Source organism: Leuciscus leuciscus (genome assembly GCF_965113295.1).
Source record: "Leuciscus leuciscus genome assembly, chromosome: 20".
NCBI classification, from domain to species: Eukaryota; Metazoa; Chordata; class Actinopteri; order Cypriniformes; family Leuciscidae; genus Leuciscus; species Leuciscus leuciscus.
Genome location: NC_138744.1, coordinates 26,682,822 through 26,701,497, shown reverse-complemented (window position 1 = coordinate 26,701,497; position 18,676 = coordinate 26,682,822). Strand labels below are relative to the sequence as shown.

The 18,676-nt window shown below is 39.5% G+C and overlaps 1 protein-coding gene across 5 annotated transcripts in view; it reads right to left on the bottom strand.

Moving 5' to 3' along the window:
* The window catches only part of triob (trio Rho guanine nucleotide exchange factor b), a 206,255-nt gene that overhangs the window by 117,076 nt on the left and 70,503 nt on the right, over positions 1–18,676 (bottom strand). For all 5 annotated transcript variants that reach the window (XM_082150220.1, XM_082150218.1, XM_082150216.1 and 2 more), the window contains exons 5-7: positions 9,020–9,212; positions 7,369–7,857; positions 2,661–2,783 (exon numbers count right to left, since the gene is read on the bottom strand). In XM_082150220.1, coding sequence (XP_082006346.1) covers positions 2,661–2,783; positions 7,369–7,857; positions 9,020–9,212 — 805 coding nt within the window. The remainder of the gene's footprint in view (positions 1–2,660; positions 2,784–7,368; positions 7,858–9,019; positions 9,213–18,676) is intronic.

Here is an 18,676-nt window from a genome sequence, read left to right as displayed (position 1 = left end):
CTTTATTTTTGTTTCATTAATCTTACACACATTCCATTTTAAATTTGTATTGTTTATTTTCTTCACCTTTTCTGTTTTGTTGTAATACCTACCATATAAGAACCCCCACCCCCCCAACAAACACACACACATACACACACACTGCTGCTCCCAGTCCAATTAGAATTCAGCTCGAAAAGCTTTGTTTTGTTTTGTTTTTCATTAGTATTTTTGTAAACTCCTGCATTAACTATACTTGGATAGAAAAGAGTTAATTATCTGACCCCTAAAACATAAAATCAAGAAAAAAGACACATAAAATCAAGTGTCATGTCACTTGAGCACAAAATGAGAGTGCAGACCAAGGAAGCGCTCTACCTACATTTACTCAGATCACCTTTCAGGACCTGAACGCAGCCAAGACACACATACCGTAGAACAAAAGCCTTCCTCACATAAAAAAAAAAAAGAAAAAAAAAAGAAAAAACACTTTATAACAGTACTGGACCCTGAAGCCTACTTAAACAGAGAGAGTCACACAAGGACAGTTTACCCTTCACTCTTACAGACAAACATAAAACCCAGGTTTAATATTATTATGCAAAACCTTTTTTTCTCTTACAAAGTCTGGATGAATAGAGGAGGAGTGCCTGGAACTCTCCCTCTGGATGTCTCCGGGACTGATCAATACACTAGCATGATGGGAGATTACCCAGCCATGAGTAAAATGCCTTTAGCTGGAGGAGTGTTTTCTACATGTTGTCCTCCAGATTGTCTTTCATAAGAGAGTGGGGCTCAGTTAATTTACAACTTGACAAGCATAACGTTCCGCTCAGGTGACATTACCACCGGAACTCAATGACATAGCTGCTTAAGCATGTCTATTACGAAAGGTTACAACCAGTGTGCCATGCGATGGACATTAACGTTTCCATAAATCGGCTATTGAATTACTGTCAATACATGTTGAAAATGCCACAGTACGTGCAGGTTATTAAACTGTAGTGACCCTTGAGTCCTCTAGGGGGCAGGCTATCAGCATATAGTGTTTTTGATTATTAAAGTCAACATTAAAAAAATAAAATAAAAATAAAAACCTTTTTTTTTCCAGAATGTTGCAGTTTTATTACAAATAATTTATTTGTGAACATCATTATTGTTTTAAAATAATGCACTTGTAATATTTTATTAAAAACATTAACAATATCTGAGGTTGGGACTAAATATCTTCCACAACTGACTGCAAATAGGGAACTTCCTATGATCCAATCAAATCCCAAGGACGAAATCAAGTCCCGTCCTACTTTTTTTTTTTCACATACCAGAAGCCGTTTCACTCGGATATACGTCGCAATAGGGAAGACTATTACAACGTTAGTTTCATGTCGACTTTAAAAAACTAAAAGAAGTCTGTTTCCAGTGATCATAACACCAGAGATCAGACATTAGTATTCCATTTGTGTGAAATAAGAAAGAATACGATAAACACAAAACATGCATTAATCAAGTAATTATCAAGTAATACAAGCCGAATAACCATCTGACACTAAAGTGTTTTCGTCCGTTCATGCTTCATATCAGGCAGGGAAGTAAGGCTCCTGGGACTTCCTGAGGAGGTGCCCGACAGTCAGGCTAACCCAAAGCAAACAGTTGACAAAGCGTTTCATCCGTTAAGTTCTGCACAGTTGTAGCAACGTGAGAGGGGGTAGACAGTTCTCACAGCTGAGGCAGGACATGTGATTTAGCACACTCAGCCAAACCTAACACACTAACAAAGGAGCAACAAAGAGCCCAATAACAACCTATAAAAACATCCTAATTGGTAATATGGTGTGCATCATTAATAAGGTGTATGAATTTGATCATGTAATATCACTGTTGTACATTAAAGCACTTGAGTGCTATATGAGGCCCAATGTGTGCTATAAGTTTTGCATTTTCATTTTCTGCCAAAAATGTAAAAATCTAGTTAGAAACCATTAAACTTAATGACTTAAAAGATTAATCTCTTTTATATATAATATATTCAATGTATATCAACTACGAGAAAAAAACATTCTCTAAGAATTTCCAACATGTGAAAACATTTAAAACTACATTGGTCATTTGTATGAGTCCACCCTGCATGCAGACACATGCTTTAGACTTTTCCTATTGGCTGAACAGCAGTAACATTTAGATATGGATGGACAGATGGCAGATGAGACCATAGAGATGGAAAATCAGTGATTGATGCCATGGCGTTTTCTTGTGAAACTCTCTCCCTTTGAAATCTACTGGGGGTGATAACGAATATGCCCAAGGTCACACACACAACAAACAAAAACACACACACACACACACACACACACACACACACACACACACACACACACACACACACACACACACACACACACACACACACACACACACACACACACACACACACACACACACACACACACACAGGGATGATGTATCAACGTGTGACTGTTCTCCAGTGGCATTACATACTCTTCAAGCATATATTGACATGACTATTATATGACAACAGAAAATTCATTCTTGCATGATTAAGTGAGTCAGGGCACGTGTACAAGTCCACATTATTTTCCTGATGTAACACTCATCAAGCTGCACTGTTATAATGCCTCAGGTGGTGACAGATATTACTGCTGGACCACTGGACACAGTCTTACCATGCAGTTCATTGCAAAGTGGTTGTGTTGGGTCTGTAGCTCCAGCACGTGCTGATGTTTGGCTCCTATCTCTGTGTAGGTTGTCAGGAACAGGCCTTTATTATGGACAATCCAATCAAACATCTGTTGAAAGGAAAAAATGGAAAGCATGGACTGTGAAATATACTGGAATATTGTTATACTTCAATACACTCTAATTAAAGGGGTACTCCACTTTAAAATGAAAATTCTGTCATCATATACTCACCCTCATGTTGTTTCAAACCTGTATGAATTTCTTTCTTCTGCTGAACAGAAAGGAAGATATTTAGAAGAATGTCAGTAACCAGACAGTTTCTAGTCCCATTGCCTTCCATAGTACATTTTTTTTCCTACTATGGAAGTCAATGGGACCAGAAACTGTCTGGTTACTGACATTCTTCTAAATATCTTCCTTTCTGTTCAGCAGAAGAAAGAAATTCACACAGGTTTGAAACAACATGAGGGTGAGTATATGATGACAGAATTTTCATTTTAAAGTGGAGTATCCCTTTAAGAAACACTAAATCAATGTATCACACTCTATCAATGTTTATCTGTGCATCCTCAAAACATGACTTTGGTGAAATTCTGGTGAAATTCAAGGATTTGCTCATTCAGATTCTATAAAATCTTGCTTATCTTTGGATTTATTTGTCAACAACCACATATTTTTTGTTTTCTTTATATTTTTAAGAGAAAATTCAGATTTTTAAATTGTCATCGTTATTTTTGCTCGTAACAATTTTATTTTACTGTAAATAGACTGGTATAACATACAGTAGTCAACATTTGAAGTGGATCAAAACCTTTCATCAATGTTATACATGAATTTTGAACAATACCCATTCTTGTCTTAGGACTTTGATGATGAACTTTTTTGATCTACTTCAAATGTTGACTACTATATTTAACTATGCTTACTTCTCATACACTACCAATAAAGTGTTTGATCAATATGATAAAAAAAAAGAATAAATTAATACTTCTAAATTGATTAAAATACATTTTATGAATTTAAATGAAATGCTATACTTTTGAACTTTCTATTCATCAAAGAATCCTGAAAAAAAGGAAGAATATTAGAATGATTTCTGAAGAATCATGTGACACTGACGGCTGGAATACAATATTTTGGTGTATTTTTTATATCAAATACATTTATTTATATAATTTATAATTTATTTATAATTTATTTATATAATATTTATATATCAAATAACTGCAGCCTTGGTGAACAAGACTTTTTTTGAAAACACTAAAAACTCTTCAAAAAAGTTCCTTAATAACTTTGTATTATGCAGTTACAATGCATGAACAGTGGTTCCATTACTTACCTTTACTGTACCACGGTACTGGCGAAGTGAATTTTTATTAAAGTGCCCCTATTATGCTTTTATATTCCCTTTCGTGCAGTATGTAATATGGCTGTTTGTGGGTGTAAAAGGTCTGCAAAGTTTTACAGATCTAAGTGCATTACAAAACGAGTCGTCAGCAATTCCAGTGTCATTTTCTGTTACATACTTGTCAGGACTCAGGACACACTACATACTGGCCACACATGGACCCAGCGGAATCGCCTATCCGATCAGCCATGGAACTTCAAGGAGCCATGCTGGGCCGTCATGAGGAGGAGCTGGTTAATGCTCGTTTCTCCATGCAATCTTTCGTTGTGCAAGTCGCTGAGCTTTCAGACCAGTTTGAAAGAATTCGACGTCTCGGCCCAGATTCAGCCGCCTCTAATTCCACTCATGAAGCTTGAGTCAACAATCCTCCTGCTTAAGCTGGTGAGCCTACCAACTGTCGCTCTTTTATCATTCAATGTGAGGTGGTGTTCTCGCTTTAGCCGCGGACCTATGCAAGTGAAAGATCAAAAGTTGCTGTCCTTGCTGTCTGGTCGGGCTCACGACTGGGGCGCTGCTGTATGGGAGTCCCAATCCCAGAGCTGTTTTGATTTCAAACTCTTCAAAGCTGAAATGATCAAAAAAAATTTATCGGTCTGTGTTTGGAAAGGAGGCTTCAAGGCTGTTGGCAGCTCTTCGACAGGGCAAGAGATCGGTGGCAGATTACGCTATTGAATTTCGAACTTGCACAGCCACCAGTCAATGGAATCCTGAGGCGTTGGCGGCGCGGTTCTTGGATGGGCTTGTTGATGATATTAAAGATGAGATTTATGCTCGTGATCCCCCCAGAACATCCCCCAGAACAACCGTTTGTCTTGATTCCAGATTGGAGTTACGTCGGTGGGTTCGGGGGCAGTTTTACGAGCAGAACTTTTCGATTCTCCTTCTGCTTCCCGGGGACCTGAACCATCGGTTGGTGTAGAGCCCAAGCAGATTAGCAGAATGCATCTTTCAGCTAAGGAAAGAGAACAATGCTTGTCTGAGGGACTCTGTCTTTATTGTGGTGGCCATGGTCATCTGGCTGCATCTTGTCCAGTAAAAGGCAGCACTCGTCGGTAGTCAAGGGAATTCTGGCGAGCGGAACTTTCACATCCCCATTTCATGAATCTTGTACTCTCCTGCCAGTGACTGTCATCATGAATGATACTTCCTTCAAGGGTTCAGCACTCATTAACTCTGGGGCAGAGGGGAATTTTATCGATGAGGACTCGTGAGAGGGTCCTTCCTATTCATCCTCTAAATACTTCCGTTATTGCTCACTCACTGGATGGCCGCAAGCTCATGACCATTTATTTTATAACTGGCCCGGCTTTATTTAACTAAATCTCCAGTAGCTCCCTTAGTTTTTGGCCATCCCTGGCTTTCTCTTCATGGTCCGCTCATTAACTGGGCAGATAATTCTAGTCCTTATTCTCATGCACACTGCCTTGTTTCTGTGCCATCTTTTGTGTCCCCTTCTTTGTTCACGATCTGCGGGCAGCCTTTAGTGTGTCCCGAGCTGCATCTCTTCCTCCACATCGACCGTATGACTGTGCCATTGATCTCCTCACAGGCACTTCTCCGACTCTTGGTCGCCTTTTCTCTTTGTGAGCTCCTGAACGGGTGGCCAGGGAGAAATATTTGTCTGAGTCTCTGGCCGCTGAAACCATCCTCTTCTTCGGCAGGTGCGGGATTCTTCTTTGTGAAGAAGAAGGATGGCTCTCTGCATCCCTGTATAGATTATCGGGGGCTGAATGACATAACGGTTAAGAACAGGTACTTATGTATGCCTTATTATGCCTCTTATGTCTTCAGCCTTTGAACTCTTGCAGGGGGCGAGATTCTTCACAAAGCTGGATCTACGCGACACTTACCATCTTGTTCGGATTAAGGAGGGGGACGAGTGGAAGATGGCCTTTAACACCCTGGACTGCGGCGGCTCTGAGTGCGATTGATGAAATCAAATGCAGGTTTACTTCTGCAGGAGTGAGGAGGCCGCTGGCTGTCATTCGCCAGCAGTTATGGTGGCCCGCCATGGCAGCGGACATCCGTCGGTTTGTGGGTGCTTTCTCGGTCTGTGCTCCAAATAAAAGGGTCTGTTACATCCCCTTCCTATCCCTTCCCGCCCCTGGTCACATATTGCCCTGGATTTTGTCACTGGTCTCCCTCAATCCAGTGGCAATACTGTGATTCTCACCGTAGTGGATTGCTTTTCTAAGGCGATCCACTTCATTGCCCTTTCCAAACTCCCCTCAGCTAACGAGGCGGCCCGGGTGGTCATTGACCACGTCTTTCGGATCCATGGTCTTCCGGAGGACGTGGTCTCTGACAGGGGGCTCCAGTTCGTTTCCCATTTTTTGAGGGAGTTCTGTTGGCAGATTGGAGCCTCCACCAGTCTGTCATCAGGATTTCATCCACAGACCAACGGCCAGTCCTAGCGGGTAAACCAGGATCTAGGATGGATGCTCCAATGTCTGGCTTCCCACAATCCCTCAACCTGGAGCCAGCAGCTAACTTGGGCGGAGTATGCTCATAATTCTTTGCCGGTGTCATCAACTGGGCTTTCCCCGTTCATGTGTTGCCTGGGTTACAAACCTCCTCTGTTTCCTTCCCAGGGTACCGAATTGGCCGTTCCCTCGGTCCAGGGAACGCACTAAAATTGCTGCGGACCGTCACCGGAGGTTGGCACCTAGATATGTTTGTGGACAGCGGGTTTGGCTGTCCACCAAGGACTTGGCGCTTCGAGTCCCGGCTCGTAAGGTGGCACCACGTAAGGTGGGGGGGTATTTGGTTGTTTGATCTTCCTCTGTATTCTTCCTCTTTTGTTCTTGTTTCAATAAATTGAAATTAAGCATTCTTCTGCTTTTGGGTCCTCCTTCCTCAGAACCTCACACATACCTACATAACAATGTCTTCAAAACATGCTGTAAGCGGTAGACCAATCACAACAGAATGGGCCATCTGAACAGTCAGAGCAGAGTAGGCTTGCGGAAACAAGGGGATTAGAGAGGACGCTTAGAGAGACTGAATCTACGAACACACCATTTTCAGAAACTAGGTGATTAGGTGAAAATTAAAGTGTTTTTTTGAGCCTATAAAATAGCATAATAGAGGCACTTAAAAGAATATAAAATATAGAACTCTTGAAATATCACATGAAATTATATAGAGTACAAATATTATGTATAAAACGCTCTTTGTATGTTGTATCGTAACTTATGTTATTGTTCTAACCTTATATAATATGTAAACCTGCCAAATTCTGTCCTTATTAAACCTCACATATCTTGTAGTACGTTCATTCATACCTTCTCTGCATCTTGCTGAAAGAGTCTTAGCTGGAAGCATTGATCCAGTTTGACTTTGCGCATGTGCCAGGCTTGGTGGAGATGTTGACGTGTGCCGTGGAGTTTATCCAGAAGTGCTTGGACTTTTGGAGCTAATCCCTGGATATCTCCCCTGCCTTTCTCCCCACACTGGATAAGTTGAAGCAGGCGTTGACCATCAGTATCTAACTCCTCCACAGGAGCTTTAGTGACCTTTTTCTTCAGAGATGCGTGTTCCTCCATAGCACGCCGAGACCCATCCAGGTCTGACGGCAGGTCCCGCTGGGACACCATGTCCTGGAGCTCGTCCAAACGGGCTAGGATGCGAGCCGCATTGCTAGTGAAGTCTTCAAAGGCCACTCGAACTTCGATCCACTCCTCGTGGTCGTAATCCAGGCTGCCCTCGAAGTCTGGAGTCAGCTGGGAAGGATCGACGACTTTGGTCAAACCCTCGAGGGACACCATGATGGTCTGAAAGGATGAAAGTAGGACACTTGGGTTCATATTCTCAATGCATCAGATTTTGAATACGATAACTGAAATAAAATATAAAATAAAACAACAAACCTTTTTTCATTACAATTTTACATTTTCATTTAGTTTACCATGATGTACTAAAAAAACTAAAACTAAAGCTGAAATAAAAATATAAATTATATAGCCATTTACTAGGTTTTGAAATGATGTTTAATATCTGTTGAATTCTGATAGAATGATAGAATCTGATCTGAATCTGAATTTACTATTAATGTTTGATATCTCTGCATTGTTTCTACAAGTTTTGACTCCACATTTTTGCAATGTAATATCAAAATGTATTATTTTACATGCGGGTCTGCTTTTTGGTGTGACATCTTAACAACAACCAAAACCGATCACTGCAACCTATGATAATAATTTGTCTGCTCTGGGTCCTGAATGGATCACTTTTGTCAGTGGGAGGTTTCCAAGAAGCTGCAATTGTTATTTAAAAACAACAGTGCAATTAAACACTGATTGGATGATGAAAGTACACCCTATTGGATCAGTTACATTGAACACTTTACTTAAAGAAGCCAGGAAAACATTCCAGAGATTGCAGCTCAGGTCATGTTATTAGAGACAACAGCAGAGACATGAGGGGATCGTGGACACTTGAGACTTGCTGGTGGATAGAGAGCAGAACTTCAAGACAGTCTGCTCTGCATTATACTGTTGCAATTATAGGTATTTTCCAGTGTTTAGGTGTACACAGCTGTAAATCATGTTTGCGATGCAGTTATAAACACCTAATATGTATCAATTACATATATATTACTATGTAATATCACTTTTTTAAGCTTGTGCTGCATTAGATGTGTTAATTTAAGAAACCTCCATTGGGAGATTAAGCCTTCAGATTAAATATATCACTACTGCATGTGTCTTCCTCTCAGCTGTTTGATGAAATAGGTCAGAAGTAATTTCGAAAGCTGTACTTTCATACCAGCAAGATGGAATGTTCTAGTAAAACATACTATAAGAAAAATGCTGTACTCTCAGATAACAGATTTTTAGAAACATTCAAAACAATATATTATTGAATATAACATGAACAGAACTCCTAATTTGCTGTCACTTTCTTAACGTACATTCACAGGTTTAAAGTGCTTACCTCAAATTCAAACTTGGAACTGCCGAAATTCGTCCTCTGTTTCTGCCAGAAGTTGTCAGGTTTGATGATGAGAGCGACGTGGATGCAGGAAGGAAACGATTCCTGTAGGATCTTCAGCAGAGGTTTGATAGAGTCCCATTTAGATCCACGCATATCCACGATGACCGTGAAGCCATGTCTGCTCACCTCCTCACTACACAAACAAATAAAAACACAGCATCAGCTCTTCTGCAAACTGCTGACACTCACGTCATTAGGGAGAGGTAAATGAGAGCCACTGCTTTCAGAGATATTGACAAATCCCTCTCGGTTTAAATCAAATTTAGTGCATCAGATATAATGTATGACCCTGCATGAAAAATAACACTTACCCAAATATAATATGTAAAAGGTAAATAAACCCTTCTTGCTAAAATGAAAGAAAACTGCTATAGGACAAAAACAAACAAATAAAATGCTAACTAAACAGCTCTCTAGCTTGAAAAACAGCCTGTTAACTCAAGAGTGTTTTCATATCCACAGCTGCACTTCTCTGGTCTGACTCTTAAACAGGAATGAGCACTGAACAACTCTAAATCATTCTGACCTCCCTCTCTGTGAGAGAGTGAGAGTGAGAGAGAGAGAAAGAGATAAGGGGAGGAAGAGTGAAAGAACACAGAATGAAGAGAGGGATGAGAGTGAGACAGAGAGAAAAAAAGAGAAAAGGATAACATGATGTGGGGTGATATGTACCATTTTTTATTTGATACTTTTATTCAGCAAGGGTGTATTAAATAAATCAAAAGTGTCAGTAAAGAAATTCACAATGTTACAAAATATTTCTATTTCAATCAAATGCTGTTCTTCAAACTTTCTGTTAATCAAAGAATCCTGAAAAATCATTGTTTTCACAAAAATATGAAGTAGCCCAACTGGAGTAATGGATGCTGAAAATTCAATAAGAGACTTGTTTCAAAAACAGTTAAAAATCGTACACACATACCTAAATAATTAGCAAGAAAGCACGCCTGTAATTTTAAGTGCTTATATGAATTTTTTATATGAATTGATATGTAATGTTCTTTAAATCATCATCTTAGTGTAGGTACTACTTTTCTCGGTGGATTAATGTTATGTGTTACCGATGTGATTCCCGTGGATGAATGTCTGGTATCATGGCATGTTTCATATGAAAATGACTGGTTTTACCTGCTTTAATTGGTAATAAGAGATAAAAAGTAATTTTATTGTACTAGTCTATATCAACACATAAAATGTAAAAGTCCTGTGGGTGTACATTCAAAACAGTGAATGTTTAGACGTTTATCCTGCACAATTCCTTTCCTTATAGACTTCCATTGTAAGTGCATTACTACACACACATTTTGGGTTTGATCTCACTAATTGATGGGCAGGTTATAATTATTTTGTGTTGTAATTGATGGCATGAAGCTTAACTTGTATCAAGTCATAAAGAATGAGAATACAAGAGTAAGGAAGAGAGAATATTCTTAGGAGTGGAAAAAAATGGATGGAGGAAAGAAATGGCATGGAGGACAACCAGTGCGGCCTACAATCTTCAGTTTCAGGCCAAACAACATATCTACACCCCTGGCTATCCGATACACACCAGACACCAAAACCAACAACCGTAAGCGTCTATACACTCCCTCACTAAAGCGTTGTTTTCCTAACCAGGGGCCACATCTGGGTCTCCAACATAATACTGAATATCTGCACTTCCAAGCAAAGGGTTAGAAGTAAGTATTCCAACTAAATTCTATGTCCTTTGAAGTATGTTATTTATTTTCAAACTGCCATGTACGGTGCAAAAGTGGAGAATGTGTTTACAGCCATCAAGAAGTTGAGGTTTAATTTCTGTGGCTCAAACAGAGTGATTATGGACAATAGAACAGAAGTAAAGTTTGGGAGAACCCTGAGGCAGATGATAACCTACATAAAGTTTTGAAATGTGCAGAGCTGAAACCCTCTGGCTGAAAGCAGAGATTCACGTGGAGCTGGTTGAGTTTCACTGAGTCGAATCAATGCTAACTACAGAAGGACACAGCAGGGAAAAGACAAATTGGCCATGTGATGTCTAAACAAACCAGAGAACAGGGAGCTTCAAAACCAAAAAATAAAAACAAAATCAGGATTTCACAAAAAAATACATTAACTAGACTTAAACGTCTTCTCAAGAAAATGCAAAGATACTTACATCACCACAGCAGTGCTAAGGTGTTCTGGGTGGTTGCCAGAGAACTGCTATGCAGTGTTAGAGTGTGTAATAAGACTGGGAAAAGCGTAGCCATGGGCATGACATGTGTATATGAATATAGATATGAAAATAAATTAAATTAAACAAAATGAAAACGTCGGTTCAAGAAGTAAAGGTGCTTCCTTGAGCTGTAGTTTTCATTTAATAATAAACACACTAGTAACCCTCCAGAGCACACAAGCAACTGCTTCAGTGCCAAATCAACCACCCAGAACACATTTAGCAAATACAAAGAACACCATAGCAACCACCTAGTGACACATTAGCAAGCCTCTAAAACAAAATCCCTAGCGACCACCTAGCAACGCTCTAGCAATCCTCTAAGACACCCTTGCAGCAACGCCCCTCAGAACACATTGATGCCATAGCAGCCACTCAGAACCATAGACATAATAAATACATAGACGCCCTATTGGCAGCTTTGGAACTTTGTTGCGATACGTCAACGCCTCCGCCATATTGATGAGGGCATGACTGCGCTGTAAACAAATGCAAGTAAAAGGGTGAGCTGCGGTTTCTCTGGATAAAAACAAAAATAACGTTTACATTTATCAACAGATTTCAGTGGTTCGTACGTGGTGTACAAAAAGTTCCATGTCTAGTTATTTAAAATCTCGATAGTTTAGACTTATATAAAAATAAAAAAATAATAAGGAATTGTCAAAGCTCAGGCTTGTCATGTATTTGGCTTTTTATTCTTGGATAAGAATTGTGAAGACCCCCGTACTGAGATATAATTTAATGTTCACATTCAATGAAATAAAGTTTTCTTATTGTGGAAAAAGCATTTTCTGTCTTTGACCCGATTTTAGCAATAACAAAGATAACTGATGGATCCTTTATGGTAATACATATGACAGTGCAACTGTACACTGTACAACTACAGTGCAATGCAAATAGTAAAAATAAGATAAAGAGAGAAGTAATAGTAAATAGTTTAGTGTATAGTCAATAAAATAAACAAACAGTATACAGCAAATAAAATAGTAATGAACAGTATAATTATATAATATCATAAGTACAATAATATAATAATAATATATTGATAATAGCATATAATATAAGTATGATACTATTATAATAGCAAAAGAATATGAAATATCAATTACAGAATATAGACAATAAAAAATAAGTTAAATAGTGACTACTGAATAGTACAATAATTTAACAGCATAACTAATAGATTGATAATCGCAAGTGGTATAATATTTTAATAACAATAATAATATAATAACAGCAAATACAATGTAATATCAATTGCAGAATAATATAGACAATATGAATATAGACATATAGACACTGACCTACATATAGTGAAGAGAATGTATATATAAAATATTTTATATATTTTAAAATATTCTTACATAGGCTATATAAAATAAAATGACACAACCCTGTGTCTTTTTGTTAAATTTCAGTTTTATTGATCAATAATAGTCTTTAAGTCAGTATAAGTAGCCTAAAAGGAATAAGAAGAAGCTAAACGAGTCAATAAATAAAGTAAACGATTCAGTCAAACATTCAGTCAAACATACAGCAGGCTAACGTTACAACGTTAAAGTTAAATAGCCTAAATATGTTAAGTTATGAAACTTCACTTTGCCCTCAGCCAAAACGATTTGCCAGCGAACAAATTATAGATTAATGAGACCAAAGATCGCCCGTTAGATATACACAAGAAGAATTATATCTCATGTTTAACCACTAGACTAGAGACATCAGAGCCAGCGGCAAACGGTAGAAGCACTAGCCGAGGAAAGGTTGTTCCAGGCGGGGTAACGTTACATGAGCGCTGAGCGCCCGGTGATCGCATGGATCTCAAAACTCCGAAAACGTCAGATACATTTTTTTTAAATAGGTTTTGCTTTATAAATAAACCACAGATCTGAGCTTTAAACAACTACATTCTCGACTGAAAACTCTTCAAACTACATTTCGTGACACAATACCAGTAGTATTTTTAAATTCCGCGGCCTTTCTCCTCTGAAAATAAAAATAGTAAATGAAATAGTGACTAGTAACGTTAGCCTACCTACCCGAAACGAGTAACGGGTTGTGCAGTTTTTGACGTACGATCAAGCGGCAACATTCTGATCTGAAAAATGAAGCCTACCCGGAAGTGCGAAAAACTGCAATACATCGAAAATCCGCTAGGGCGAGGTCCCAAAAGGGAGCAAATGTCCATAGCCCCCATGTTAAAATGTCCGTTTTCACAGCATAAATTCATGTTTTTACAGGTTGGTCCCATGGACTTTTATTGTATTTTTCGATAGGTTCCGAGTGCCTGACAACCTATAATGTTTAAGATTTCTTTAAATGAAAACGAAAAGAGTTAGTGTGGTGTTTTATAACATATTTCGTTGCCTAAATATAAACAGAGATAACCGAAGTAGCAGAGCGAGCGAGTGACGCGCGCTGCGTCAGAAGGTGGGCGGGGTTAGGATTTCCCAAGATTTTCCAAGATGGCGCCGCCCATACCCCCCATAAACGGCTTCAAACCCGTTCTTCAGAAAGTCTATGGGTGACGTCACAGACGCTTTGTCCATATTTTTTACAGTCTATGCGTACAATCCAGCGGCCGTCTATGTATTTATAATGTCTATGCTCAGAACACCCTAGCAGCCACCTAGCAACAGCACAGCAAACCACCCAGCAATGTCCTAGCAACCACACATAATACCCAAACAAAGACCTAGCAACACCAATCAGAACATATCAATGCCATAGGCATCCACTCAGAACATCCTAACAGCTGCCTAGCAACATCATAACAATTACAGAGAACACCCTGGCAACCACTCAAAGCTGCAGTCCGCAGTTTTTCCTCTTTGTCGCCATCTCTGTTCGAAATCTGCGGAATTATCAAGAATTTTCACCGGAAAATGTCATCTGAACAAGTAAGTAACATCCACTTTGTTCTGACCAACTAAGGGGGGAGGGGGTAAGCATTGCAGTAAATCGCGCTGATTAAATCTAACGATCGCTTATCATATCACGTCAAACCGTGCAAATTATACTTTGTTCTCAAATTGTTAATGTTAACAACATCAGCATTGCCCTTGCGATATTTATCCTTGTTTTCGCATGGGCCTGTTGCAGTCTCTTTTTTTCTCCTAAGTCTTTCGCGTTTTACAACGGGTGAATCTCCAGTTGTCACTGGTGATTGTCATTTGAACCTTTCTGGTCCGCCATCAAATTGATACGTTTAATTATATCAAGTGCTGCGAGAAAAGGCTATAAATCTCCACCTCCAACATCCTCACACGCAACATAGCCAGCTAGCCGAGACTCCTTCTTTATATGTACAGATGTGACGTAATGACGCAAAGACATGCTCGAATTTCCCGCGGAAATCCACCAGTACCACTGGAATTAAAAACATGATTAGCAGCTACAAGCTTACCATTTTGAATCAAGCTACGGCAAGCAGAGAGTTTTGAACACTGGCTGGTTATGTAACGTTACTTGCTCAAAAAAATATTTTGGATAATTTTTGACCCAAAAAAGCTACGGACTGCAGCTAGTAATACAGAATACAGTAATACAGGACTGCAGCTAGTAATACAGAAACCATGCCGGACACCCTATCAACAACCAATAAATGCTTTAGCAACCCTCTTAAAGGGATAGTTCGGCCAAAAATGATATTAAACCCATGATTTACTCACCCTCAAGCCGTTTGAGAAGCATATGTCAATAATTTTTCAGACGAACACATTTTCAGTTATTTTAGAAAATGTCTTAGATCTTTCAGTGGTTATAATGTCAAGTTATGGGGTCCACCTCCTTCAAGTCCCAAAAATATGCATGCATCCTTCACAAAAGTAATCCATCCGGCTCCAGGGGGATAAACGAAGGCCTTCTGAGGGTAATCCGTGCGATTTTGTCATAAAAATATACATATTTAAAACGCGTTCACGGGAGATAGATGCCATAGGAAGCGTTGTGACGAACTATCCCTTTAACAACCCAATGTAAGATCTGTTATATGTTTTCCCCAGTATCTGTTTGTCTTATGTTTGATATGTCTTTGAAAGTTGAATAAAAAATCCCTTTAACAACCGGTGGGCCGCGGCCCTCTAGTGGACCTCGGAGCGCCATCTGGTGGGCCGTGTAGGTAGTGGTGAGCTACCCCCAAATTATTTTTTTTAATTGACAAATCTTGTTATTTTCTAATCATCTGATTGTTCTTATGAATTTATATGATCAAAAACACTCAAGTCAAGTCATGATACATTATCTAAAAGCTCATTTATGTTTAAATATCGCAACACCAATCACGTCACAACGTCAGATTGAACGTTTCTTCGATCAGATGCAGTAACATTACATTACTGTTATATGGATCGTTTTCTGAAAAGAAACACAGATGTGGCAGATAGACCTGTGCAAGCAAAAGCTGTGAAGTGTGTAGTGAGAAAATATGACGCTCAATACATTAAATTAGTTTTTTTTAAGGGCAGGTACTGAGACTAAAGAGGGTCACACACCGGACGAGAAGCGCCGCGTCTAACACACCCTATAGCAAACGGCTAGCAATGCCATCGTTTCTCTGGTGCATAAGGTCTATAGCAAACGGCTGTAGATGTATGAAGCACCACTCACACAAAAGTCACTTTCAAACCAAGCAGCTGTCTGTTTGTCAACGCAGTGAATTCGCACCACTAACTGAAATAAATTCCTTATTGTGTGGATTCCTATTAAAATGACTGGATTTCATAGGTGAAAATTCAAAGAGCAATGGCAAATATGACAACACTTTTTACTGAAAGGGGCAATTTTAAATGAATTCGCAAAAATAGATAAAACACATGTCTATAGGCTTGTTCGACTTGAACCGGCGCTGCACAGACCGATCGGTTTATGACATCAAAGCGCATCAAAGTAACTCGAGAGCGATTAGAGAGGACGGCTCATATGCTTTTGAATCACTCTCGTGGTACTTTGATGTCATAAACCGATCGGTCTGTGCAGCGCCGGTTCAAGTCGAACAAGCCTTATCTTTTCTTGAGCAGCTGTTCACATGATTCAGTGTCACATTATCCTTCAGAAATCATTCTGATACTGATATCATACTGATTTGGTGCTCAAGTAAATTTTTCTTATTATTATCAATGTGGAAACTGTGATTTTTTTTTTTCAGGATTCTTTGATGAATATAAAGTTCAAAACAACAGCATCAATTTTAAATATAAATCTTTAAAAAAAAAAAAAAAAAAATGTCTTCGTTTTTTATCAATATACTGCATCCTTGCTCAAAGAAAGTATTAAACAGACCACAAACTTTTGGGATTCCCGATCATGATAGCGTGGATTCCTATTGAAATGACTGGATTTTCCTGGTGAAAATGCGCCTAGCAATCGAAAATGGGACGGCATCTTCATTAAATCATCAATTATCAGCCAAAAATATACCAAATGCAGAGCTTGAGCTGCTAAAGGCACCCACACACTACAAGATAATCAGGTCGATTTTGAGACCAACTCTCCCCTTCCGATAATCCTAGGTAAAGTCCCGATTATCTTTAAGGTTCTACAGATTATTTGATCAGATTTTCCTGTGGTGTGAGGTGTGTTAAAAGTTAATGAATCTGCTCGGAAGAACCTCGGGGCTGCACTAATTTTCAAATCATAAATATCCAACATGTTGAGTATTTAGGATCAGAAATCTTGTTCCCTTTCTGTCAAGTATGACCCCTAATGTCATCCCTCGACATAACGTCTCCGTTCCCTCCATCAGGGAGTGAGGGTTAAAGGGGTGATGATTTGAGAAATCTCATTTTCCTTGAGCTTTTGACATATAAGAGGTCATCATACTATAAGAATATCCTGTAAGTTTCAGAACTGAAAACTTCCTTGTTAGTCCAATAAAAGCTTTTATTGACACCAGGCACAGCGAACGACAGGTTTTTCAAAGTGTGGCTCTATGACGTCAAAGGGTATCAAACACCACCTCCACAGAAGAAGATCAACGCCTACTTCAACACTGCATGTTTAGCCCCGCCCACTGATTCGCGCATTACATGAAACTCATTATAATATGCAAAACTGTTATCCAATCATAGCAGTGGGCGTTTACTTCCAAGTCTTCAATGTGGCACGCCCCTAAAAACCAAGCGTTACAGGAGCTAGGCTCAAAACCAGGGTAGAAAATAGCCTATTACTAAATCATTTTGATGTTTTTGAATGTAAAAACCAAGCGAAAGTCATAATTTGACCTCAGACAACAATATAAAAAAAAATTAAAAGCCAGTTCATGACCCCTTTAAGTCAGTAACCGAGGTACTGTGTGGGGGAACCCTGAGGACAAACGTGCCGCACTCTTTAGACTGTCACGTGGAACGGAATGATACCCAATCAGAAAGCGAGCTGACAGAAGACGGAGGAAGCATGACATGACTTCATCCAAACCTTTTTCTTTTTTTCCCCTGTGAATTTTCTGTAAAAAGCAATCCAAACACTATTATCGCAATTTCTTCTTGCCTGTTGTCCGCCATGTTTTGTTTACTCTGAAGTCACGTTTGACCCCGAGAAATTTTGCGAGATTTTCTGTGTTCACAGTCGGGACTCTGGTTGTTTGTGAATGGAATCTGTTTGTTTGTGGTGTGCCGTCTTAGTCACAACGTGGCACTCCACATACTATAGGGACAAAACTGTTAAAGTCCCTGTAAAGTCAAAATTAAGTATGTGTTCTGAGTTTGTCACACCACAGAAAAATGTGTTATTAGCCTCCCAGCCAAATTTGAATGATAAAAAAAGCCGGCAAGTACATAAAATAAGCTATCAAAATCTTGAAAAAATTAGCAGTTGTCTCTGCTCTCAAACGCTGGGGGCGTGTCCACTGGCTGCGCTGAAACCACGCCCACTCGCGGGAAAGCTGCCGTCGCCTCACTCAACTGTCTGTCACCGCTACAGCCGGAATGGATGCTCCTAGCAGCTTAATTGTTTTTACAAAGCCATACATGTTCGAGCCTGGACTACCTACAATAATTATAACATAAGCACACAAGACAACTTACACTCATTGGTGGGCACGCACTGCCGACGATAGCACCAGTTGTCGGCGCGACGGGAGTATGAACACCTAGGCGAGAGATAGTCGGCTCGGCCTCATTCACCAGTAACAGCGGACTATCAGTGAATCCCAGTTGTCTCCGACGAAAGTTTATAAAACTATCCCGTGTAAAATTATCACTACAGAGGCAGGTTTTGGCGGTGATCCTCAGCTCTCCTCTCCATCAAGGCGGCTCTTCACTAAATTAATCCACCTCTTCTTGATAATTTTAATAAGGACACCGATCTGTTTTGTACGTGATCGCATCCAGGTAGTACGCATTTCCGTGACGAAGGCATAGCTAGCTAGCAAACTGTAGGCTGTAGTAACTAATAGTACTGACAGT